Raw genomic sequence first — 23,157 nt, forward strand, 5'->3', positions numbered from 1 at the left:
AAGCGAGACAAGAACGGAAAGAGCAAAACTATGTTTTTTACTGTTTGCTTTCTTTTATAGTTTATTTTTCAATTTTCCTCATTTTTTTATGTTCACCTTTTTCTGCTTATTTCTTCATTTTTTTTATTTTTTACCTTTGTTCAGTTACTTTTCACTGTTTTTTTTTCATAAATTAAAAATTTCCAATATTTTTTGAAATTCCAAATTTTGTTCATGTTTTAAAAAACAGTTCATATTTTGAAAATTATGCCGTTTCAAAAAAAAGGAATTCCAAATTCCAAGTTTGTTAATTTTCCTGAACTTGTTCATGTTTTTTTTTAAATCACCTTATTGAAGAAAAATATTCATCATACATTGAAATAAATGTTCACTATGCATTAATTGTTCATTTCGTTCGGCGTGCATTTGTAAAAAGTTCACCGTATATTTAGAAAATAATTATATGTGTATTTAAATAAAGTTCACTATATAATAAAAAAATATGTTGTGTGTACTTTAGATCCCCTTCCATAAAAGTTGCTCAGATTTTGAAATTTGTTCACAAATAAAGGAAATATTCATAGTAAAAAATATATTCAAAATTTGTTTATGAATTATTTTTTAAGAAATATTGAAAAAGAAAAAAAAGCATATGCCATTTTAATTATTACTTTAAATTGAGCGTTGCATTTAAGTTGTGATCCGTTTCTAGCTCGGTTGGCTAGCATCGGTAGTATGCATGACGAGGTTGGGGTTTCGACTCCTGTGGCAATACTCTGAACGACCCACCATACATATGAAAATATATACAATTTTAGAAATTTATATATTGCCATTTATAGATTTAATGAGGGGATTGTACAAAAGTGGGACTCCTATACTATTTTTTACATCTCATTATCAAAAAAATTTAACTAGTATTTACATTATATTTAACACATGTTCACATACCAATACTTAAAAATTTAGACATTTCTAGGAAACAACACAAACTTCCATCATGAAAATTATGTTGTAATTAAAACAATATTCCATATTGCTTTGTGGAAATAACTTATGTCGATCTAAATATAAAGAAAGCAAAAGAAAAAATCGCCTGCATTCATCAATGGAGTATTTTATTCCATTTGTTTAGAGATAAGAGAAGTAGGACATATGTTGGATCTAGTTTGGATTACCTGCACACACAGTGTGTCTAGCGTTTCTATATATATTGTAGTGCGTTTATACATGTTTTATCTACAAATATCTTGATGGAGGATCCTACACATTGCATGAGTATAAGAAATTGATTGTGATTATTTTGTCACCAGTTTCAATGTTAGCCTATTTATTAGCTTCATCATCTTCACTTCTATTCTTGAACCGGGAGAATGTTTAGTGATGTTTCATTGACATTTGGTTACATTCTACTTTACACACTTGTCAGTGAAACAGATATTAGTGGACGGGTTCTTTTGTATACAAGAAGAAAAATTGTCATGTCTCGGTAGGTATGCGGCAACCATATCATCGGAGTTCAAACTTTAGAGTTGACATACGAGATTAAATAAGTCAATCTAGTCGAATCCAAAGGCAGTTCCAAGAGAGTATGGATCCCATGAGGAGATGAAGGAAATCACCAGTGCAAAATGGCAAGAATTCACTACAAATACAAAAACATATAATATTATTTTGATTTATGAAGGTGATGTGAAAACAAAACGTAAATCTATACACATTATTAAAGGGAGGTGGTGGGGAGCCCGTGTTGAAACTTTGGATTCCTTTTTGAAGGAAACCAAACTTCTAAACTTCTAAACTAGGCTGATACCCAACAAAGAGACGGAACCCATAAACCAATGACATTGAGGCACATTTTTGCGACCAAACCAAAGCAATAATACCACCTCCCTTTAAAAAATCGCAAACTAATACAAGATGTGCCTCAATATATGTCATTGGTTATGGGTCCCGTCTCTTTGTTGAGTATAAGCCTGGTTTAGAAGTCTGGTTTCCTTCAAAAAGGAGTCCAAAGTTTCTTTTTCTTGCAATCCCCTCAAAGAGTTATACATTTTATTTGATAAAATGTTTTTGAAGAATTTGCAGATACATATTTTATTTTTTGGCTTCTACACTTTTAATGGTTGTGGATGCCAAAATCTATTAGTGAGCCTGTCCATTGAAAAATGGGGTCGGTCCACGTTTCCAATTGCGAGGGTAGGGAACTCACTTATGCATGTTCACATGCACCTTGAGCTATTTGTCAGCACCGATGGTAGCGTGTTGTGTACTTTTTTTTTGGCGGGAAAAACTCCTGATGTATTCATCAAACATGATGACAGTAAAAAGAACATTAGAAATAATAAAAATTAAATAGATCATCTAGTGATGACCACATGCATAGTCATGTGTATATATAGTGTCCTTCGCAAAAACATAATGTGTACATATAGTGGAGTACTTTTGTGCTGAAAACATTCTATCATTTGTGTTATTTTTTTCAAACAATATTTGTATTAATTAAGTAGGGTGTAGAATTTTTCTAATATATACATTGAAGTCGGCACGGGTAACTAGTTTGGCATTGTATCCTGTCAAAAACAAAAAAACTAGTTTGGCATTGCACATAGCACATGGAAATGCTTGCAGACGCACAGCGGGTTCTTTGGGCACGTAACAGATACGAACAAAACGCATGGCAGCCAAATTGGTACTGCTGGCCAGTCGGCGAAGCATGCAAGTATCTACTGCAGAAACGCCGACGTGACAAACTAGCTAGTCATCCATGTATGTGTGCATTCCTGGCCAGTGAAGACAAGATAACACAATGATGGTCCACTCGTGCAGGCACTATGGACACGTACGTACGTACACCTTGAAAAATTAACCAAATCCAAGCGATCGAACCCATTAAAAAATTGGAAAAGCTTACCATCACCAGGCATCGCAGCGGCCACCTGCTACCTCCTCTGCCTGACACGCATCCAAGTGATGGCCCACATGCCGTCCTTTGTCGAACACGCTTCTGTAACTGGCTATGTTTCTGAAACATATATGCGGTGTTGCAAGGGTCTATGACAAGTCTATGTTTTGCAACAAAACCTCTGTTGCGGAAATTTTCTGTAATAAGACCTCAGTTGCAAAGAAAGGTGCAAAAAAACTCAGTTGCTATTTTTTTTTGCAATAACACAGATGTTGGAAAAAAAATCTTCAACAAGACCTATGTTGCGGAAATAATTATGCAACAAGACCGGTGTTGCAGTGTTGGAGACACGCTCGACTCGATTGATGCGGCAAATCGGATGGCTCGCGACCGGCGGACGCATAGCACGCCCCTAAAAAATGACCCAAAAAAGTGAGTCACTTGTGAAATACCACGAAAAATTTACACCCGGATTCATAAGGCCAATTTATCATGTCTTAAGCCAAACATGTTTATGTTTCACCAAGTTGTTGAAAAATATATCAGCATATGCACTACCCAATTAATATTAATCATGAGTTGTGTTTTTTCATGTATTTATTCAGTTCTTTATATTGAATTTATGCTTCGGTCAGTTGCTTCAAAAGTCTGAACTGATGGAGGGAGACGAGCAATATATTTTAACACGCTGCCTCACGTCTAGCCTAATTTAGTCCATAGACGTGGGATCGATGTAGGCCACAAAATTTTGTTTTTCTAATACTGAGTTGGCAGGGTTTTGAACACAAGACCTCTTGGCTCTGCTGACATGTTGAATTTATGCCCTAGCCAGTTGGTCCAAAAGTCCGAACTGATAAAGGGAAGCGGGCAATATATTTTAACACATTATATTATACAATTTTTTTTCTTTTGTAAGCTTGGTCAAAGTTAAGGAAGTTTGACTAACTTGAGATTAATTGGCCTTATAAATATGGATAGAAGGAATAAATCTTTTTTGCGATGAAAAATCTACACAATTTGGTGGGACATGACTGTAATATCTCATGGGCTTAAAGCCCACTTAACTAATAAAATTATAAAAACACTATCCCAGTTGCATTGCATGTGTAAGAAGTTTAGTCACGTATTGCCACTGCCAGAGAAAGGACATCAACATATAAGGTGGTTCGTTCTACTTCTTCTTGTGGCATGAGTAAAGAGAGCAACAATGAGTGTGCTCCCTTGCATATGCCCCGCCACACGAAACCCATCCGTGCGCCAAGTTTCAACCTAGCTAGTACATTTAAGGTCTATCCCATCTCGGCGCTCAGCACCGTTTGCTCAGTTGTATGAGAGAGCAAACGTTTGAAACCACGTCCATATAGAACCTGCACCAGGTAAGGGGTGATAAAGGTTTTGTGGAGCGTGTCTGCCCGTCTGCTCGCTTGATCATCTAATTAGTCTAGAACCACTCTAGTCGATTGACTCCTACATCTATGACCTCTTCTTCGATCGACTCCTTCAGCTATGATGACTTATCTGATCGGACTACTCCGGCTACGACAAATTCTCTAATCAGACCACTGCTACGACGACCACCTCACCACCATGAGCACTATAGTGACAAGAACACTTCTGCTACCTTTGCGACCAATGTGTGTATGCTGATTATCTCGCTGTTGGCATTTGCGTTTGCTTCATTTGCGAATAGGATTGGCATGCTAATTTATTACTCGTCACAAACATGCATGTCTAGTATCCAATTTATTACCAGATCTGCTAGTGCACTTGTCATGATATTAATCTTGATTAAATTATTTGAAAATTTCTTATTGTTCCAACAACAACTATGATGTTTGTCCTTTTTGTTGCTGGGAACTTTGATGTTTCTCTCCTTTCATTTAGTATTAATGTCTTGTTTCAAGGAGATTTATTTACTATTTATTTTCTTTTGAAATCAAATTTGTGCATTAATTCATATCGTATCTATTTACTTCCTCCATTCCAAAATATAAGTCTTTTCGGAGATTCCAATACAGACTACATACGGAGCAAACTGAGTGAATCTACACTCTAAAATGTGTCTATATACATCCGTATGTTGTATGTATTCAAATCTCTAAGAGCTCTTATTTACGGAGGGAGGAGTTTTGTTCCATAACAGGAAGTGTAACGTTCGCAGTTAGAAGCAGGTAACAAGTTCCCGACAGGATGTGAAAGCTCTTCTGTACATCCTGAACAGCGCACCTGCTAGTTTCCTAATCGATCCCTGCAAACTAGTGCCGCTGGGCTAGGACCCAAGGATCGATCGATCTGCTAGCTTTTGGATCGATCGATCAGCCAACTTCAGGGTGTGAAAGTGGACAAACAATGCATTGCTACGTGTAGGTCGGCACTTCAATGCGCCAAAACTGCCTTCATTTGTGTGTAAATGTAGTCGATCGATTAATCTGTGGGTGGAACTAGCACGCGTGCATGTTGTCTTCTGAAACATACTGTAGTAACAGTATAGGGATATCTGCTATAGTTGGCTAAGATTTCAACGAGTCAAATCATTAGTTTTCGTCAGATTTCAAGTGGCAATAATGCAGTTTCCCGTTGGAGGCTACCTAAAGTATAGGTGTATATATATAGTATGTACAGAAACAACCCCGCAAAAACAGAAGTATGCCCACACACACATAGATCTTGGTTAGTCCTGCTAACTAAGCAAAGCTTTTAATTGATGTCAAACAAAACAAAGCTTTTAAATGGTGAATACCGCAAGGAAATTAAGATTGTGTTTAGCAATGAGGAGAATAATGATTATAGCAACTCTAGAATATCACGTCAACAAAACCTCTAGTAGATCTCGAAAGCCAAGAACTTTCTGTAGAAGTGCATGCTCTAACCAATGCATCCAAAAGGCCGATATGATGGAACAGACTAGGCAATACATTTATAAGTCAACACCCCCCTCACGTGTGGCTCCCTCAGGCCTAAACGTGGACCGAAAGTGGGCTGCAATTTAATTCCGCCAGCTGGGTCTTGAACTGAAGACCTCTTGACTTTAATACCATGTAGAAGTGCATGATCTAGCTAATCCAACCAAAAGACCGATCTGATGGAAGAGGCTAGGCAGTACATTTATACATCAACACTTTCAAATGGCCGTAACTACTCGCCCGTAACCTGGAAAAAAATTTCAAGCCGCCACAAAGCCCTCATCCTCCTGTTACGTCCATTGGCCTTTCTAACCTACAGTGACGAGTTTCAGTGTGAGAGATGTGTGGATACATAGACAAAACATAGTGTCCCTAGTAAGCCTCTACTAGACTAGCTCATTAATCAAAGATGGTTAAGTTTCCTAACCATAGACATGTGTTGTCATTTGATGAATGGGATCACATCATTAGGAGAATGATGTGATGGACATGACCCATCCGTTAGCTTAGCATATTGATCGTTCAGTTTTATTGTTATTGCTTTCTTCATGTCAAATACATATTCCTCCGACTATGAGATTATGCAACTCCCGGATACCGGAGGAATGCCTTGTGTGCTATCAAACGTCACAACGTAACTGGGTGATTATAAAGATGCTCTACAGGTATCTCCGAAGGTGTTTGTTGGGTTGGCATAGATCAAGATTAGGATTTGTCACTCCGAGTATCGGAGAGGTATCTCTGGGCCCTCTCGGTAATGCACACCATAAGAAGCCTTGCAAGCAATGTGACTAATGAGTTAGTTGCGGGATGATGCATTACGAAACGAGTAAAGGGACTTGCTGGTAACGAGATTGAACTAGGTATGAAGATACCGACGATCGAATCTCGGGCAAGTAACATACCGATGACAAAGGGAATAACGTATGTTGTCATAATGGTTCGATTGATAAAGATCTTCGTAGAATAAGTAGGAGCCAATATGAGCATGCAGGTTCCGCTATTGGTTATTGACCGGAGAGGTGTCTCGGTCATGTCTACATAGTTGTCGAACCCGTAGGGTCCGCACACTTAACGTTCGATGACGATTTGTATTATATGAGTTATGTGATTTGGTGACCGAATATTGTCCGGAGTCCCAGATGAGATCACAGACATGACAAGGAGTCTCGAAATGGTTGAGAGGTAAAGATTGATATATAGGACGATGGTATTTGGACACCGGAAGTGTTCCGGGTGATACCGGGTCACCAGAAGGGGTTCCGGGCACCCCCCCCCCCCCCCCCCGGCCAAGTTATGGGCCTATTAGGCCAAGAGTGGGACAGTTAGGGGCTGGTGCGACCATTGTAGGCCAAAATAAGGTGGCAGGGAAGGAAAGGAGAGGAGGAAAAGGAATGTATGAAGTAGGACTCCTACATCCTTCCCCTCCCCCCTCCCTCCCCCCTTGTCCTATACAAGGAAAGGGGAGGCCGAACCAGGGCAGGAGCCCAAGTGGGATTCTGCCCCACGTGGTGCGTCCCTTGGTCTCTCCCCTCTCCCTCCCACCTATATATATGTGTGGGGGGCGCCCTAGAACACACACAACATCATTGTTAGCCGTGTGCGGTGCCCCCCTCCATCGTTTACTCCCACGGTCATAATCTCGTAGTGCCCCCCTCCATCGTTTACTCCCACGGTCATAATCTCGTTTACTCCCACGAACTCTTCCTAGTAGAAGGATCAAGAGTTCGAGGGACGTCATCGAGCTGAACATGCGCAGAACTCGGAGGTGCCGTACGTTCGGTGCTTGATCGGTTGATTTGAGAAGATGTTCGACTACTTCGATGACGATGAGTTCGGCTTCCGTATTGTCTTCGCCATTGCAAGGCGGGTTCCTTCTTCCGAATATATCTTCTGCAAAAAGTGTATTGTGTTCGGCTCTGCAAGGTTAGTACAACCCTTAGCCTCGAAGGCAAGGCTCTTAAAAGAAAATGAATAGTGTGTCTCTACTGACAACTTTTTGGTGAAGCGTCGCGTCTATCCCACTAACATATCGAACCGTTTTATTTGGTCCTAGTTTCGCATTTCGAGGTATATCCTCATTGACACATCCCATCAGAATAGAGATCGTGCCCGCTTATTGTGGGATCCTTATCAATATGACGTGAGCACCCACGTTGTGCATTACGCATGACCGCTTTGGGAACCGGCGAGGTATATGGCTAAAGTGGGGGGACATTCTGTATTCACAGCATTATAAAAGGATACCAATCCCTTTCATCAGCCCCAACCTTTCCTCAAGCTCGAGCTCTCCTACTTCCCGAGCCCCTGCATCCTCATCTCTTGCGCCCACCACTTTTCGTCCCTCAACCACCCCTTCCGTCCAAGCAATGGCTGGACCCGGCGCCAGAGGCAAGTGGGAGGCCTCCACGGTGATTGAAAAAACCGTGGAGAATCTCAGGAGCGCGGGCTATCTCGCCGCCGATATCGCGCACCCAGTCCCCGCCAAGGGCCAGGTGATTCTCGTCCCAGAGGCGGGTGAGAGAGTAGTGTTTACTTCGCATTTCGTTAGGGGGCTAGGGTTTCCACTCCACCCCTTTGTTCGGGGTCTGTTGTTCTTCTACGGGCTAGATTTCCATGATCTAGCCCCGAACTCAATCCTTCACATATCCGCTTTTATAGTGGTATGTGAAGCTTTCCTCCGCATCCCTCCACACTTCGTCCTATGGCTTAAAACCTTCAACGTGAAGCCGAAGGTGGTGGATGGGTAGCACGCGGAGTGCAGGGGTGCTATGATTAGCAAGCTCCCGAATGTGACTTGGCCCAAATGGTCAATCGTAGAGACAAATAAGGTCTGGCAGCAAGAGTGGTTCTACATCACCGAACCCCACGACGCTAAATGGGCGGTGGAGCCTGCTTTCGGATCTGGACCCCAGAGAGGTTGACCTCCAGGATCAAAAAGGGTCTAGACTGGGGATCTCCAGTGTGTCAGACTGAAGTGACGACACTCCAGGGCCGTGTATCCGGCATGATTTCCAAAGGCTACCAACTCACAACCGTGGTTCAGGTAATGCTGGCCCGGCTTGTCCTTCCTTGCCAACGCCTGGACTCCCATCTATGGGAGTTCAATCTGGAAGGAGCCCGGCCCCTGAAACATCTCTATGGCTTCACGCACGAAGAGATCTGGAAAAACCTTTTCAAGAATCAGAAGGTGTGGCCAGAGGAAACCGAGGACGTAGGCTTCAGCACTGTGTTTACCGCACCTGAGGTAATCAAGAATTCTGCTGAACATATATCCCTTCTTTATATTAATGATTATAGGAATTGGAGTTTCTGCGTGATATACAGGGCTGGACGAAGAAGGTGACCCGAATTAAGTGTCCGGCGCCTTTGCCCGAAGACCCAGAATCGCCTCAACTGACGGCGATGCTGGTCCCGGCGCCGTACACGGCGCCGGTCAAGAAGCCCAAGAAGAAGAGCAAGGGGGCCGGAAATAGCCCCCGCCTTGTGGACAAGAAGAGGGGAAGAAGAAGAAGAGGGGCCCCCTGCGCAAGGCAGGGGGGCGAAGAGGGGCGTCGCTGCTGATGCAAGCACGGCTGCATCCCGGAGGAAACTGAACCTCGCGGCTAGTTCGGATTCATCCGAACATAGCTTCATGGTGAAGCCCAGGAAGAAACCCCTGCCCGAATCGTAAGTTTGTCCGGATTAACTGCTGCACCGTATTTACTTAGTATTTCTTACCCGCTGACCTACAGCCCTCGCGGTGGACACCCTGATGCCTCCTTATCGGAGGGGAACTCTCTAGCGCCCGGAGAGACGTAGAGTGACCCGCTGGTCCGAGCTCCATCGCACAGGATCGCCGGGGACACCGAAGTGTCCTCCCAGCGGGTGTCCTGCGCCCAAGGAGATGAGGGCGGGGCAGGTGACGGGGCGACCGGGGGTAATACGTCGACCGCCGCTGACCATGGGGAAACAACCCCATGGAGACTGAAGACGGGGGGCCCAAACAGTCCGGGGCCCCGCCGAATACTGATCCGGAGCCTAGTGCGGCTCTCGAGTCCGAAGACCAGACCCCCAACGTGGGGGAGGAAACAACAGTTCCTTCGGCGCCCACCGTCAATCCAGGGGCGCCGGACCCTTTGGAGGGAGCACTGCAAAGTGCTGCCGTCGTGGAGGAGCACCGTACCATAATGGTTGCGGTGATGAAGAAGATTCAGTCCATCAAGGGCGGACTGAATGAAGCCTTCAACAGCCTGTTAACAGGCTTTGAGGTAAGCAATGTAATGTTCTTTATAGAATTTTATTTTTTACGCACATACATAGCCAGTAGCCCCTGATGCTTTGTGTGATTCTGGAGAGAATCGGACGAAGTATCCATAGTGTAGCATACTTATGGAGCTGAATTATTGTGCAGGCTTCACTAGTTGCGGCAACTGCGCGAGATGCGGAAGTTGCCGAACTAAACAGGAAGCTCTTGTTGGCCAACGCGGACCTCAACCGCGTCAATCAACGTTTAGATGAAACGCAAGGTATGCGGATTTTAAGATGTCAGTAAGACTAGTTAAGATTGATTGAGTATGTTTATAAACTCTTATATGGTATTCTGTATTACACAGTTGGCGCCACTAAGCTCGAGGCCCTCAAGGGCGAGGTTGCCAAGGCCAAGAAGGAGGCCGAGGCGAACAAGGTAGCCGCTGACAAAGCGGCTGCTGATTTGAAGGCCAAAAAGGCTGAGTGCAAGAAGCAACGGGCTCGGGTGTCCGAAGTTGAGGTCGAGCTCAACGATGCCATTCTCAAATGTGAGGCATTGGAGAAGAAGGCTTCGGAGCAAGCATCCGAGCTTACTGCGGCACTGAAGACTGCCCAGGATGCGCGAGTCGAGGCACGCAGCGCCTATGAAGAAATCAAGCAGGCGCGACAGATAGCATCTGGTAAGACATTTCTCTTACAGAGCATCTTCGGAGGGTAGAAGTATCTTGGGCTGACACGGTTATGGAGTTCTCCAGGCGTGTGTGCTGATCTTCCAAGGAGTAGTACTGACGCCGCCCAGTACTTCCGAGCCCAGGAGGGGAACGACACGGAGAAGTTGTTTTGGTCGTAGTTCTATGCGCCAAAACATCCGGTGCCCCTCAACGACCAGATGAAGCAGCTGGTCGATCTGCACAACATGGCGGATTCGGCCATGAAGGACTTAATAGTCCGGCTATGGCCCGCTGATCCAATCCCAAGTAGTTACTTTGGATTGGTGAAGCGGCTCGTCGAAGCGAGTCCGCGGGTCGACGCATTGACGCGTTCGGCCTGCATAGAAGGTGCTCGGATGGCATTCGCTCGCGTGATAGTGCACTGAGCGAAGATGAATGCGAGGCACATAGCCACCGCAGGGCCGCCCGATGGCAAGGAGCACCGCAAGCCGGAGAAGTACTTCAAGGACGTCATAGAAGGCACCCGCCTTGTAGCAGGCCAGTGCTCGAAGGACATTATCTTCCTAGTAGTTGTATCCGGATGTAAAGACTTAGGCTTATGACTCCGATGTATATGACTTTTGCGCGTTTATAATATAAGCGTATTTTACCTCCTGTGTGACCGTTTATTTAAATCTGAAAGTTTCCAGTCGTCGGCTTCAGCCCCCATGTACATAGTACTGGGGTGTTTGGTCATATGCATGTACACACTTTATCCAATGTCTTGGTCCGTATAGGAGGTGTATGCGGAGCGAACTAGGCAATCAGACTATGCGGCGTTATTGCTTTCACTTAGTCATAGGAGTTTGACATGTGGGGCTAGGTACTAGCCCCTGGTGCGGATACGATATTCCTTACTTAGGGTATCCAATTGCACCTGGCTGGGCGAAAAAACCAACCCTTCGTATAACACGGGGTAGATCTCTATCGATCGTAGTATAAAACTAAGTCACCGGATTGCGAACCAGGTTCTCGCCTATCAAGACGGTCAGTTTTTCTCTACAGAGGTACTTGACCGGACGAGCCAGAAGTAGACTCGCAGTAGTTCTCCCTTTACACCCTAGCCGAACAATCGGGAACATAGGGGTAAGCATAAAAGCCGGGCAACCCAACTATTGACCCAAGACATGATTCGGAACTGATGCATATAATGCAAACATCCAGGACGCCAAACACCCCCTATAGGTGTTCGGTCTTTTTCAACATATACCGAGCTGTGTATACAGCCCCTAGTAATGGACCCTTATTGACAAGGCACGTATGGCAATCTGCTGTGGGGAGAGGAAATTTATGGTGAGTGAAAAAACTCCAAACATAATGCGAATCAAGCTGCTCTATTAATATCCCTTTATAATACAGCGACTAAGCTTACAGATAATGCCGATGACTTTCTTGGACATTTTACATGCCAGAAAAGTATATAATAAGAAAGGGAAAAAAGGTTTACATAGGGTCTTAATCTAAAAAGAAGCCTTAGCCCGGGTCCCTGCTGCACGTATGTGCCGTTTCCTCCTCTATAATGTGTCCTTGAAGGGGTGGGAGTGTGATGGCCATCTGTAAAAGGAAATCCAGTGTGGCCATGACAAGACTAGTTCGTTCAATGAACCTGAAAAGATAAGTTTAGAGTCCGAATAGGGTCAAGCCGAACTATGGACTATATGCAGTGTGCCCCAGCGCCGCCCAAGGGATTTTTAATGCATAATTGTGCACTCGAGGTACATGTGCTATCACCTTATGGGGCAGTCGTTGGGGGCGTAGCTGCTAATGTAGCTCAGGTTCATCTGGGCTGCAGCACTGAGGCGTGTGCCGGACACGTTTAGTTATGACCGCGACTGACAGATTATCCAGCTTAAATAGGCCGTTTTGGACTTTGGCCGCTAGGGCCACAGTATCCTCTTCTATACGGAGAGAGCGCTCCATATTTCCATTGACCGTGATGACGCCCCGTGGTCCAGGCATTTTAAGCTTTAGATAAGCATAATGCCGAACTACGTTAAAGCAGGCGAAGGCCATTCTTCCGAGTAGTGCATGATAGCCACTTCGGAACGGAGCTATGTCGAAGATTAGCTCTTCGCTTCGAAAGTTATCGGGAGAGACGAATACGACTTCCAGTGTTATATAGCCCGTGCAGCGGGCTTCTACGCCCGGTATCACTCCTTTAAAGGTCGTGCTGCTTGGCTTGATTCTTGACGGGTCTATCCCCATCTTGCGGACAGTGTCCTGATATATCAGATTAAGACTACTGCCGCCGTCCATGAGGACTCGGGTGAGATGGTATCCATCGATTATTGGGTCGAGCACTAGGGCAGCCGAACACCCGTGACAGATACTAGTCGGATGATCCCTACGATCGAAGGTGATCGGACAGGCTGACCATGGGTTGAATTTGGGGGCAACAGGCTCCACGGCGTAGACATCTCGGAGTGCGCGTTTGCGCTCCCTCTTTGGGATATGAGTGGCATATATCATGTTCACTGTCTTGACCTTCGGTGGAAATTTCTTTTGTCCCCCTGTATTCGGCTGGCGAGGTTCGTCCTCGTCTTCGATCTGAGGCTCCTTCCCCTTGTATTCGGCATTGAGCTTGCCGGCCTGATTGAAGACCCAACAATTATAGTTGGTATGGTTTGCAGGTTTCTCTGGGGTGCCATGTATTTGGCAGGGCCTATCTAATATTTTGTCCAGACTTGATGGTCCATCTTTGTTGCCTTTAAATGGCTTCTTCCGTTGACCGGGTCTGGAGCCACTGAATCCGGCGTTTACCGCTGTATCATCTGGGCTTCCAGCGTTGTTTCGATGTTTGTTTTTATTACGTCATGGCTTTCCATTGTCGTCCCTGACTTCAAATGTTCCAGGGTCGCTGGTACTACTACGAGCTAACCAGCTATCCTCACCTGCGCAAAAGCGAGTAATGAGTGTGGTCAGGGCTGCCATTTTCCTCGGCTTTTCCTGTCTGAGATGTCTGGCTAGCCATTCGTCCCGGACACTGTGCTTGAAGGCCGCTAAGGCTTCAATGTCCGGACAGTCGACGATTTGGTTCTTCTTAGTGAGAAACCGATTCCAAAGCTTGCGGGCTGACTCCCCGGGTTGTTGGATGATGTGACTTAGATCGTCAGCGTCGGGGGGCTGGACAAAGGTCCCTTGAAAATTGGCCCGAAAAGCGTCCTCAAGTTCCTCCCAACTCCCAATGGAGTTTTCTGGGAGGCTGTTTAGCCAGTGCCGAGCTGGTCCTTTCAGCTTGAGGGGTAGATATTTAATGGCGTGGAGATCATCTCCTCGAGCCATGTGGATGTGAAGAATAAAGTCTTCTATCCAGATGGCAAGATCCGTCGTTCCATCGTATGCTTCGATGTTCACGGGTTTAAACCCTTCTGGAAAATCATGATCCAACACCTCATCGGTGAAGCACAGAGGGTGTGCGGCGCCTCTATATTTTGCTATGTCATGGCGTATGTCCGATGGTTGTCATGTCCGGTATTGACCCCGGACTGGTATATTACCGGCGCGATTGGCTTGATAGCCGTCGTCCCGTGCGGGAGCTCGGTCCCTAGGTCCGTATATAGACCTGGTCTTGCTAACTTTTTTGTTCAGGACCTCACGTAGATCGTGTTCTCTGATTTGAGCCGCATCCTCCTTTCCTTTATAGGGTGGTGGTGCGGGCTTGTGTACGTTGCTAGCAACTCTGTCTCGTCCGTGAGGTGGTCGGTCCGGCTTATCGGCGGTGTTACTCTTCGGCGATATGGGCGCAGTGGCCTCGTCGTCGAATTCAGGCAGCGGTTTACGCTTGGGCCTTTGGTTTGGTCGTTGTGGCCATGTTTTTGTTCGGCGTCTAGCACCTCGTTCCATCTATCATTGAGCGTGTCATGTGCGGCTCGAAGCCGTCTCTGCTACTTTTTTAGGCTCCTTGCGGTGGCAATAAGCCTCTGATGGAAACGCTTTTGTTCTGAGGGTTCTTCTGGGACGATGTATTCGTTGTCGCCCAGGCTGACTTCTTCTTCGGAGACAGGTTCGTAACTACTGTCGTCGGCATCGCTGTCGTCAGACAGCGGCTTCGGACTCTGTTCGCCGTCCTCTCGCTCCTCCTGCTTGTCCGATATATCATCATTGTTGGTGATAGTGTTGCTATCTTTTCCTTTACGGGATTTGGTTCGGTGCTTTGGACGCCGACGTTTGGGAGGTTCTTCGACGAGCTTGCCCTCTAAGGGATTGTTTTCGCCGTCGCCCTCCGCCTCCTTAGGTGTATCCACCATGTACACGTCGTATGAAGACGTACCTGTCCACCGCCCGATTACGGGCCAATTTTGATCTGTATCTGCTTCGGCTTCGAGGTCCATCCCTTCGAAGTCTTCGGAAGCATAGTCAAGTAGATCGGTTAGATCTTTCAACCGTGGCTACCAAGTGGGTGGTGGGTGGGGAGCAAAATTCTCCATCAGCCTCTAGTTTGAACCAGATATAATGCGGTTGTGTGTCCCCATCTAGGGAGAGGGATCTTAGCGACTTTAGCATGTCACCAAAGGGTGAGTGCTGGAAGATATCTGCAGCACAGAATTCGGCGATAGACGCCTGATATAGTTTGAAGGGCGCAGATGCGCGTGATTTGGAATCTGAGGCCGGAGTTAGGGCCGGGGTTCCTATGACACAGACCCCGTTTATAGTTGGGTCCGTGTGTGGCTCCAACGCCGTGGTGTCTGCGGCTTCCGTGGCGGGGTTGAGCTTCCCATCCTCGGGCGACGCGATCTGTTCTGGATCTAAGGCCAGAACTGCTGCAGGTGCTAATTCCTGATCCGATGACAGAGCTAGATTGTGTTCATCGTGAAGGCAGAGAGAGGTTGCCGCGGGCTCGAATCCGTCGAAGATCAAGTCTCCGTGGATATCAGCAACATATGTCTGGATGAAATTAACACACCTCATCGTCCACGCTCAGGGACCAGCGCTCCACTAGTCTATCTATCATCTATTCTATACATAATATCTACAACTACTACTCCCTCCGTTCCAAAATAAACGTCTCAACTTTGTACTAACTTTAGTGCAAAATTATACTAATGTTGAAACACTTGTTTTGAGAAGGAGGGAGTAATAAAGTAATAATCTTCTTCCTCTGTGGCTGGTCATGATCATCTTCTTCCTCTCTGTATCTCTCTCATGGTCGACGGTGGGGCTCGCCGGGGTGAGGTGCCTGCGACTCCGACCTGCTCCTACCTCTCTTCTCTTTCTCTCTCTAACTCTCCCTGTCTCCCCCTCTCTCTTCGTCGTAATCTTCCTTTATTATGCACTATAGGGTTAATTCGGGAGGGAGCCTCCCCTAGACGATACCTGGGACCCCGATCGCCGCCACAACCACCGGTCTTCATCTCCTAAATTCGGCATCTCCGAGCAACCGTACAACACCCCGACAAACATGTCGTCTTTGCTATGACCATGCGAGCCTACTTCCCTCTTTCCCTGCTCGATTTCGTGCCCGGACCCCCCTGCTCGGAGCCGCCGCAGTGATCAAGCTCGACATAATCGGTTGTACGGCGGCCCGCTTACATCTGCTGCGCCAGTCAGACTGGCGCGCGTTGTCTAGCTACCCCGCACCTCGCGCCCTCCGACCGCAGTCATTCGGCCACCTACGGTGAGCCGACGGTGAGATACCGGCGAGCACATGAACTCAAGATCGGGCTTGCGTTCCAGGTGTGGACCGGTGTTGACCTTGACTGTGGGCCCATGGCCCACATGTCAGGAAGAGAGAGGGTCTGAGAGAGAAGGTTTTATTTTTACTTTTATAATTTTTGTTTGGCCCACTTGTAAGTGTGTGCGAGAGGGGTGAGAGAGAGTCTTTATTCATTTTTGTAGTTTGGCCCCACAAGTAAGTGAGTGAGAGAGGGGGTGAGAGAAAGAGTTTTTTCCTTTGATTTTTCATAGTGGGTCCCGCATGTGAATGACATAAGGAGACAGGGGCAATGATGTCCCTAAAACGTCTAGTACACTCTCAATGAGCTTTGGTCAGACGAAAACGACACAAAAGGGCATTTCTATAAGGGGAACTAACGACAGAGGGGAAAATTTGAGTATGCATCAAAATTAGGGGCAAATCTGAGTAGTGGATTCGAGTTAGGGGCACAAATGTAAATGTCCATATCTTTTAAACCGTAACTCCAATTTTAACATGTTATATGTGGAATTTGATTAGAAAAATGTGTAGAATCTGAATATGATGTTATTTTACATGTCTACTATTTTTAAATGCTATTTATTGTTGAACTTTAATCAATACAGCACAATTCGTCTTCATTTTTGACGCGGATCCGTATTACGAGTTAACACACGGCACGCAATGTTATGTGATGTTTGGCAAGGTGTGAGCTAGGTAAATGATTATAGCGAGTCTATTATAATCCATCGTCTTGTTGTATTTGCACCGGGTTCTCACTTTGTACATATACCATGATCTTACATCCTACGTATGTAACTTTTCTTGGTGAAATTCACGCGCGTACTTACCAATGGACTGAACATTTGTTTTTTAGTGAATACACAAACAATTTTTTAACAGGATGTACATACACTTAAAAAATTCATGAACATCGGAAGTGAATGAATGTTTATTTTGAAAATATCCAAACAATTCTTGTGATAGTCATAAACTTTAATATTGGAACCGATAAGTATGATATTAATTTGTGTTCCATCTGCTGCATGCCACGGTGACACATAATTTATAGATCTGGCCTCCTCAGTGTTGAATGGCACCACCTAGATATTGCATGTTTGTGGTCGTAGGTGCACAGTATCAATATGACAAATCAGAATAAAAATTCAATTGAAATGAAATTAGTTGCTCAGCTAAAAAATGTTTACTCTCCCGTTTGCAACGCACAGAAACCATGCATTTGTAAGAACTTTCTCTTGTATTGAGCATTCCGGAATATCCACACAATGCTTTATACCACCTACACTTTCGGATTGAACAAGTGTCGCGTCCACAACGACCTAGCTCAAGCCCACCGGATTATTCACACCACGCTTAAACCACAGACACTTCGTATTAGACATGTGTGACGTCCTCACCGTCCTGGCTTTCAGAAATAAATATCCCGTGGAACATCTGAGCATCGATATAAAAATCACATTGATCATCCGTAACTCCGAGTGAACCCGAATGGGCACAAGGATACGAAATCAGACAATAAGAAATAACAACGAATGCACACACAATGGTCAACCCTACAAAACAGGGGTTCGTCACGAACTTGCCTCGACTCAACTATTAGACCGTAGAATTGTCTCAAAACTTGAAACTCTCAAACCCATTCGTAGAAAATAATTTAGATGGCTAATTCAAATACTAATCACTTAACATAGTGTGTATGCCTAACCATGTACTGGCATCTTTCATTTACTTGTAAACATGGATCCATCAGTCCTTTTCTCAGAGTCTAGTTTATGTACATAACATGCCAAAAGAATTTCCAACCTACAGCTGCCTAATTCTATTCTTATAGGCAGTTTGGCAGATTGATGCTTGTCCAACAAGGACATCCGCAATATCCATGGCACAAACATCAATCCGAAAGGTCCGAATAATTGTCCCTGTTAGATAAGAATCAATCTGCCCAACTGCCTATACGAATAGAATTAGGCATCTGTAGGTTGGAAATTAGTTCGGCCTCTTATGTACATAAAGAGATGGAGACTGATGGATCCATGGTTACAAGTATATGAAAGATGCCAATACACGGTTAGGCATGAACACTGTTGTAGTTGATTAGTATTTGAAGTAGCCTTCTTAATTAGTTTTAACGAATAGGTTCGAGAGCTTCAAGAGTCGAGGACAATTCTGCGGTCTAATAGTTGATTTGAGAAAAGTGCATGACGAACACCCGTTTTATATGGTTGACCAATGTGTGTGCATTCATTGTTAATTTTTATTGTCTGATTTCGTATCCTTGCGCCCATTCGGGTTCACGCGGAGTTACAGATGATCAATGTGATTTTTATATGGGTGCTCGGATGTTCCACTGGATATATATTTCTGAAAGCTAGGACGGTGAGGACGTCACACATGTCCAATCCGAAGTGTCGGTGGTATAAGGCATGGTGTGAATATTCTGGTGGGCTTGAGCTAGGTCGGCGAGGACGCCACACGTGTTCAATCTGAAAGTGTCGGTGGTATAAAGCATTGTGTGGACATTCCAGAATGCTCACTACAAGAGAAAGTTCTTACAAATGCATGGTTTCTTGTTGGGATGGTTATAGCCTTTATAAGATTGTGCTTTCAGATATATTTTTGTGTTCCCATCTGAAATCATGGAGTTCCTCATTTACTGATGTTCTATATTGTGCTTGCTGAGTATTTTTGTACTCGCTCTTGCATACATATGGATTTCCTGTACTAAAGGACACTGGTAGAAAACAGGGCTTTGGTCACAGCCCAATATACACATTAGTCCCGGTTGCACTATGAACCGGGACTAATGTGTTCGAGCGGCTAAAGGCATTAGTCCCGGTTCAAATGAGACCTTTAGTCCCGGTTTGAGACACGAACCGGGACTAAAGGCATCGCACCCTTTAGTCCCGGTTCGTGTCTCAAACCGGGAGTAAAGGGGTTCGTGTCTCAAACTCTACCCCCCGTGTATCGCCATTTCAGTTTGACAAAAAACAAAAGAAAATGATAAAAAATTCAAAAAAGAAAATACTTCGAGATGTAGTTATATTACTACATCTACTAGTTAGGAAAATTTAAAAACTTAAGTTTGGACATGTTTTGCAAAAAAGTGTTATGAAAAAGTAAAACGGCTATAACTTTTGCATACGATGTCGGAAAAAATGTATAATATATCAAAATGTTCAGCACGAAAATCCGCATCCTGTAAAGCGTATGGTTCAACAAGTATGTTGGTATGGGTTACAAGTGGATGTGAAAACTTCTTTTACACAGTACGGACATTTTATTCATAGTTCTTCAAAAAGAAAACACACACTACAAAACCGATGGAAGACCACAATTGGTAACATGTTATACGGTTACTATATGATACGCTGTTACACAAAGACAATGTATGCATGCTCCACAGCTCCCCGTCACAAGTAGCGAGTCAGAGCTGCAAATCCATGTACATATAGATTATTACACTTCGATATGTCACCTGTGTGACCACACAAGAGAATTTAATGCATGTATCGCATTCATATGCAGGTGATACTGATAGTACATATAGTAATCGATGGAGCTTAATTAGGGCAGCGGAAGTCTTTCGGCACTCTCTTGCCGCACTGGTTGACGAGCACCTCGATGGCGATGGGCAGCATGAGGTTGATGTTGAGGGCCTTGACCTTGATGGTGGTGCAAAGGCAGAGAGCAGCGTCGAGATCGGCAACGCCGGACAGCAGCGGGCAGCATGTATTGCTGGCGCTACTGCCGATCACCGTGTGCAACAGCCCATTGAGCACGTCCACGCACGCACGCAGCTTTAGTGTGTCCACGGGGCACTTGCCGGTCGATGTAGCCGGCGCTGCGGCCGGGGCTGGGGGTGGCGTCGGAGTCACAGGGGTGGGTGCTGGCGGCATCACGGGGGTCGGTATTGGGGCCACCGGGATTGGCGTTGGAGAGACAGGGGTTGGTGCTGGCATCGGAGTCACAGGGGTCGGTGGTGGCGGCATCATAGGAGTCGGTGTTGGGGCCACCGGGGTTGGCGTTGGAGAAACGGGGGTCGGTGCTGGCATCGGAGTCGCCGATGTTGGTGTTGGCGGCATCACAGGGGCCGGTGTTGGGGCCACCGGGGTTGGCGTTGGAGAGACAGGGGTTGGTGCTGGCATCGGAACCACATGGGTCGGTGTTGGGGCCACCGGACTTGGCGTTGGAGAGAAAGGGGTCGATGCCGGCGTCGGTGTTGGTGGCATCACAGGGGTAGGTGTTGGGGCCACCGGGTTTGGCGTTGGAGAAACAGGGGTCGGTGCCGGCGTTGGTGTCACAGGCGTCTGTGTTGGCGGCATCACGGGTGTAGGTGTTGGGGCCACCGGTGTTGGTGTTGGAGAGAGAGGAGGTGGTACCGGCGCCGGAGTTATAGGGGTTGGTATTGGAGGCATCATAGGGGGAGGTGCCGATGTTGGAGTTACAGAGGTCGGTATGGGCGTGGGTGCCGGAGTGTTTGTAGGTGGAGGGATGAAGACAGTCGGGGTCGGTGCCGGCGTCGGAGTCACCGGGGTGAGTGTGGGTGTTGGTGAGGGCATGGGAGTTTTTGAAGGTGGAGGGCAGGGTATGGACGATGGTGAAGACTTGTGCTTACACGGTGGAGGCTGGGAAGGCTTTGTCGGCGGGCATGATCGGCACGACGCGGACTGCGCGAGATGCACGTCTAAGGAGAGCAGCGCCACCAGCAAGAACGCCGCAATGCGGGCCATGCTCTTGGAGCTTAAGGTCTTGGTGTTGGTATAGCTTTCTTGCTCTTGACTAACAGAATGCCTTGGTATGGGCGTGCTTATATAGGCGTGCCGTGTACTGTCTTTTATTTTTCTATTGAAATGGTGTACTTCCTTGGTCGACCTGACCAAGTGTGGAGCCCTCTTCCCCCGTGACGATCTTTCCAGGATTGCTGGACCTCTCCCACTTGCACACATCTGGATGAAATTAACACACCTCATCGTCCACGCTCAGGGACCAGCGCTCCACTAGTCTATCTATCTTCTATTCTATACCTAATATGTATAACTACTACTCCCTCGGTTCCAAAATAAACGTCTCAACTTTGTACTAACTTTAGTGCAAAATTATACTAGTGTTGAAACACTTGTTTTGAGAAGGATGGAGTAATAAAGTAATAATCTTCTTCCTCTCTGGCTGGTCATGATCATCTTCTTCCTCTCTGTATCTCTCTCATGGTCGACGGTGGGGCTCGCCGGGGTGAGGTGCCTGCGACTCCGACCTGCTCCTACCTCTCTTCTCTTTCTCTCTCTAACTCTCCCTGTCTCCCCCTCTCTCTTCGTCGTAATCTTCCTTTATTATGCACTATAGGGTTAATTCGGGAGGGAGCCTCCCCTAGACGATACCTGGGACCCCGATCGCCGCCACAACCACCGGTCTTCATCTCCTAAATTCGGCATCTCCGAGCAACCGTACAACACCCCGACAAACATGTCGTCTTTGCTATGACCATGCGAGCCTACTTCCCTCTTTCCCTGCTCGATTTCGTGCCCGGACCCCCCTGCTCGGAGCCGCCGCCGTGATCAAGCTCGACATAATCGGTTGTACGGCGGCCCGCTTACATCTGCTGCGCCAGTCAGACAGGCGCGCGTTGTCTAGCTACCCCGCACCTCGCGCCCTCCGACCGCAGTCATTCGGCCACCTACGGTGAGCCGACGGTGAGATACCGGCGAGCACATGAACTCAAGATCGGGCTTGCGTTCCAGGTGTGGACCGGTGTTGACCTTGACTGTGGGCCCATGGCCCACATGTCAGGAAGAGAGAGGGTCTGAGAGAGAAGGTTTTATTTTTACTTTTATAATTTTTGTTTGGCCCACTTGTAAGTGTGTGCGAGAGGGGTGAGAGAGAGTCTTTATTCATTTTTGTAGTTTGGCCCCACAAGTAAGTGAGTGAGAGAGGGGGTGAGAGAAAGAGTTTTTTCCTTTGATTTTTCATAGTGGGTCCCGCATGTGAATGACATAAGGAGACAGGGGCAATGATGTCCCTAAAACGCCTAGTACACTCTCAATGAGCTTTGGTCAGACGAAAACGACACAAAAGGGCATTTCTATAAGGGGAACTAACGACAGAGGGGAAAATTTGAGTATGCATCAAAATTAGGGGCAAATCTGAGTAGTGGATTCGAGTTAGGGGCACAAATGTAAATGTCCATATCTTTTAAACCGTAACTCCAATTTTAACATGTTATATCTGGAATTTGATTAGAAAAATGTGTAGAATCTGAATATGATGTTATTTTACATGTCTACTATTTTTAAATGCTATTTATTGTTGAACTTTAATCAATACAGCACAATTCGTCTTCATTTTGGACGCGGATCCGTATTACAAGTTAACACACGGCACGCAATGTTATGTGATGTTTGGCAAGGAGTGAGCTAGGTAAATGATTATAGTGAGTCTATTATAATCCATCGTCTTGTTGTATTTGCACCAGGTTCTCACTTTGTACATATACCATGATCTAACAACCTACGTATGTAACTTTTCTTGGTGAAATCCACGTGCGTACTTACCAATGGACTGAACATTTGTTTTTTAGTGAATACACACACAATTTTTTAACAGGATGTACATACACTTAAAAAATTCATGAACATCGGAAGTGAATGAATGTTTATTTTGAAAATATCCAAACAATTCTTGTGATAGTCATAAACTTTAATATTGGAACCGATAAGTATGATATTAATTTGTGTTCCATCTGCTGCATGTCACGGTGACACATAATTTATAGATCTGGCCTCC

At 45.7% G+C, this 23,157-nt stretch overlaps 1 protein-coding gene across 1 annotated transcript in view; it reads right to left on the minus strand.

Moving 5' to 3' along the window:
* Window positions 1-21,112, minus strand: part of LOC123166763 (36.4 kDa proline-rich protein) — a 45,131-nt gene extending 24,019 nt beyond the window's left edge. Inside the window, exon 1 of the mRNA XM_044584562.1 lies at window positions 19,946-21,112. Coding sequence (XP_044440497.1) covers window positions 19,946-21,110 — 1,165 coding nt within the window. The 5' untranslated portion in view covers window positions 21,111-21,112. The remainder of the gene's footprint in view (window positions 1-19,945) is intronic.
* Between the last annotated feature and the right edge of the window lie 2,045 nt (window positions 21,113-23,157).

This window comes from Triticum aestivum, chromosome 7D (assembly GCF_018294505.1).
Source record: "Triticum aestivum cultivar Chinese Spring chromosome 7D, IWGSC CS RefSeq v2.1, whole genome shotgun sequence".
Taxonomy (NCBI): Eukaryota; Viridiplantae; Streptophyta; class Magnoliopsida; order Poales; family Poaceae; genus Triticum; species Triticum aestivum.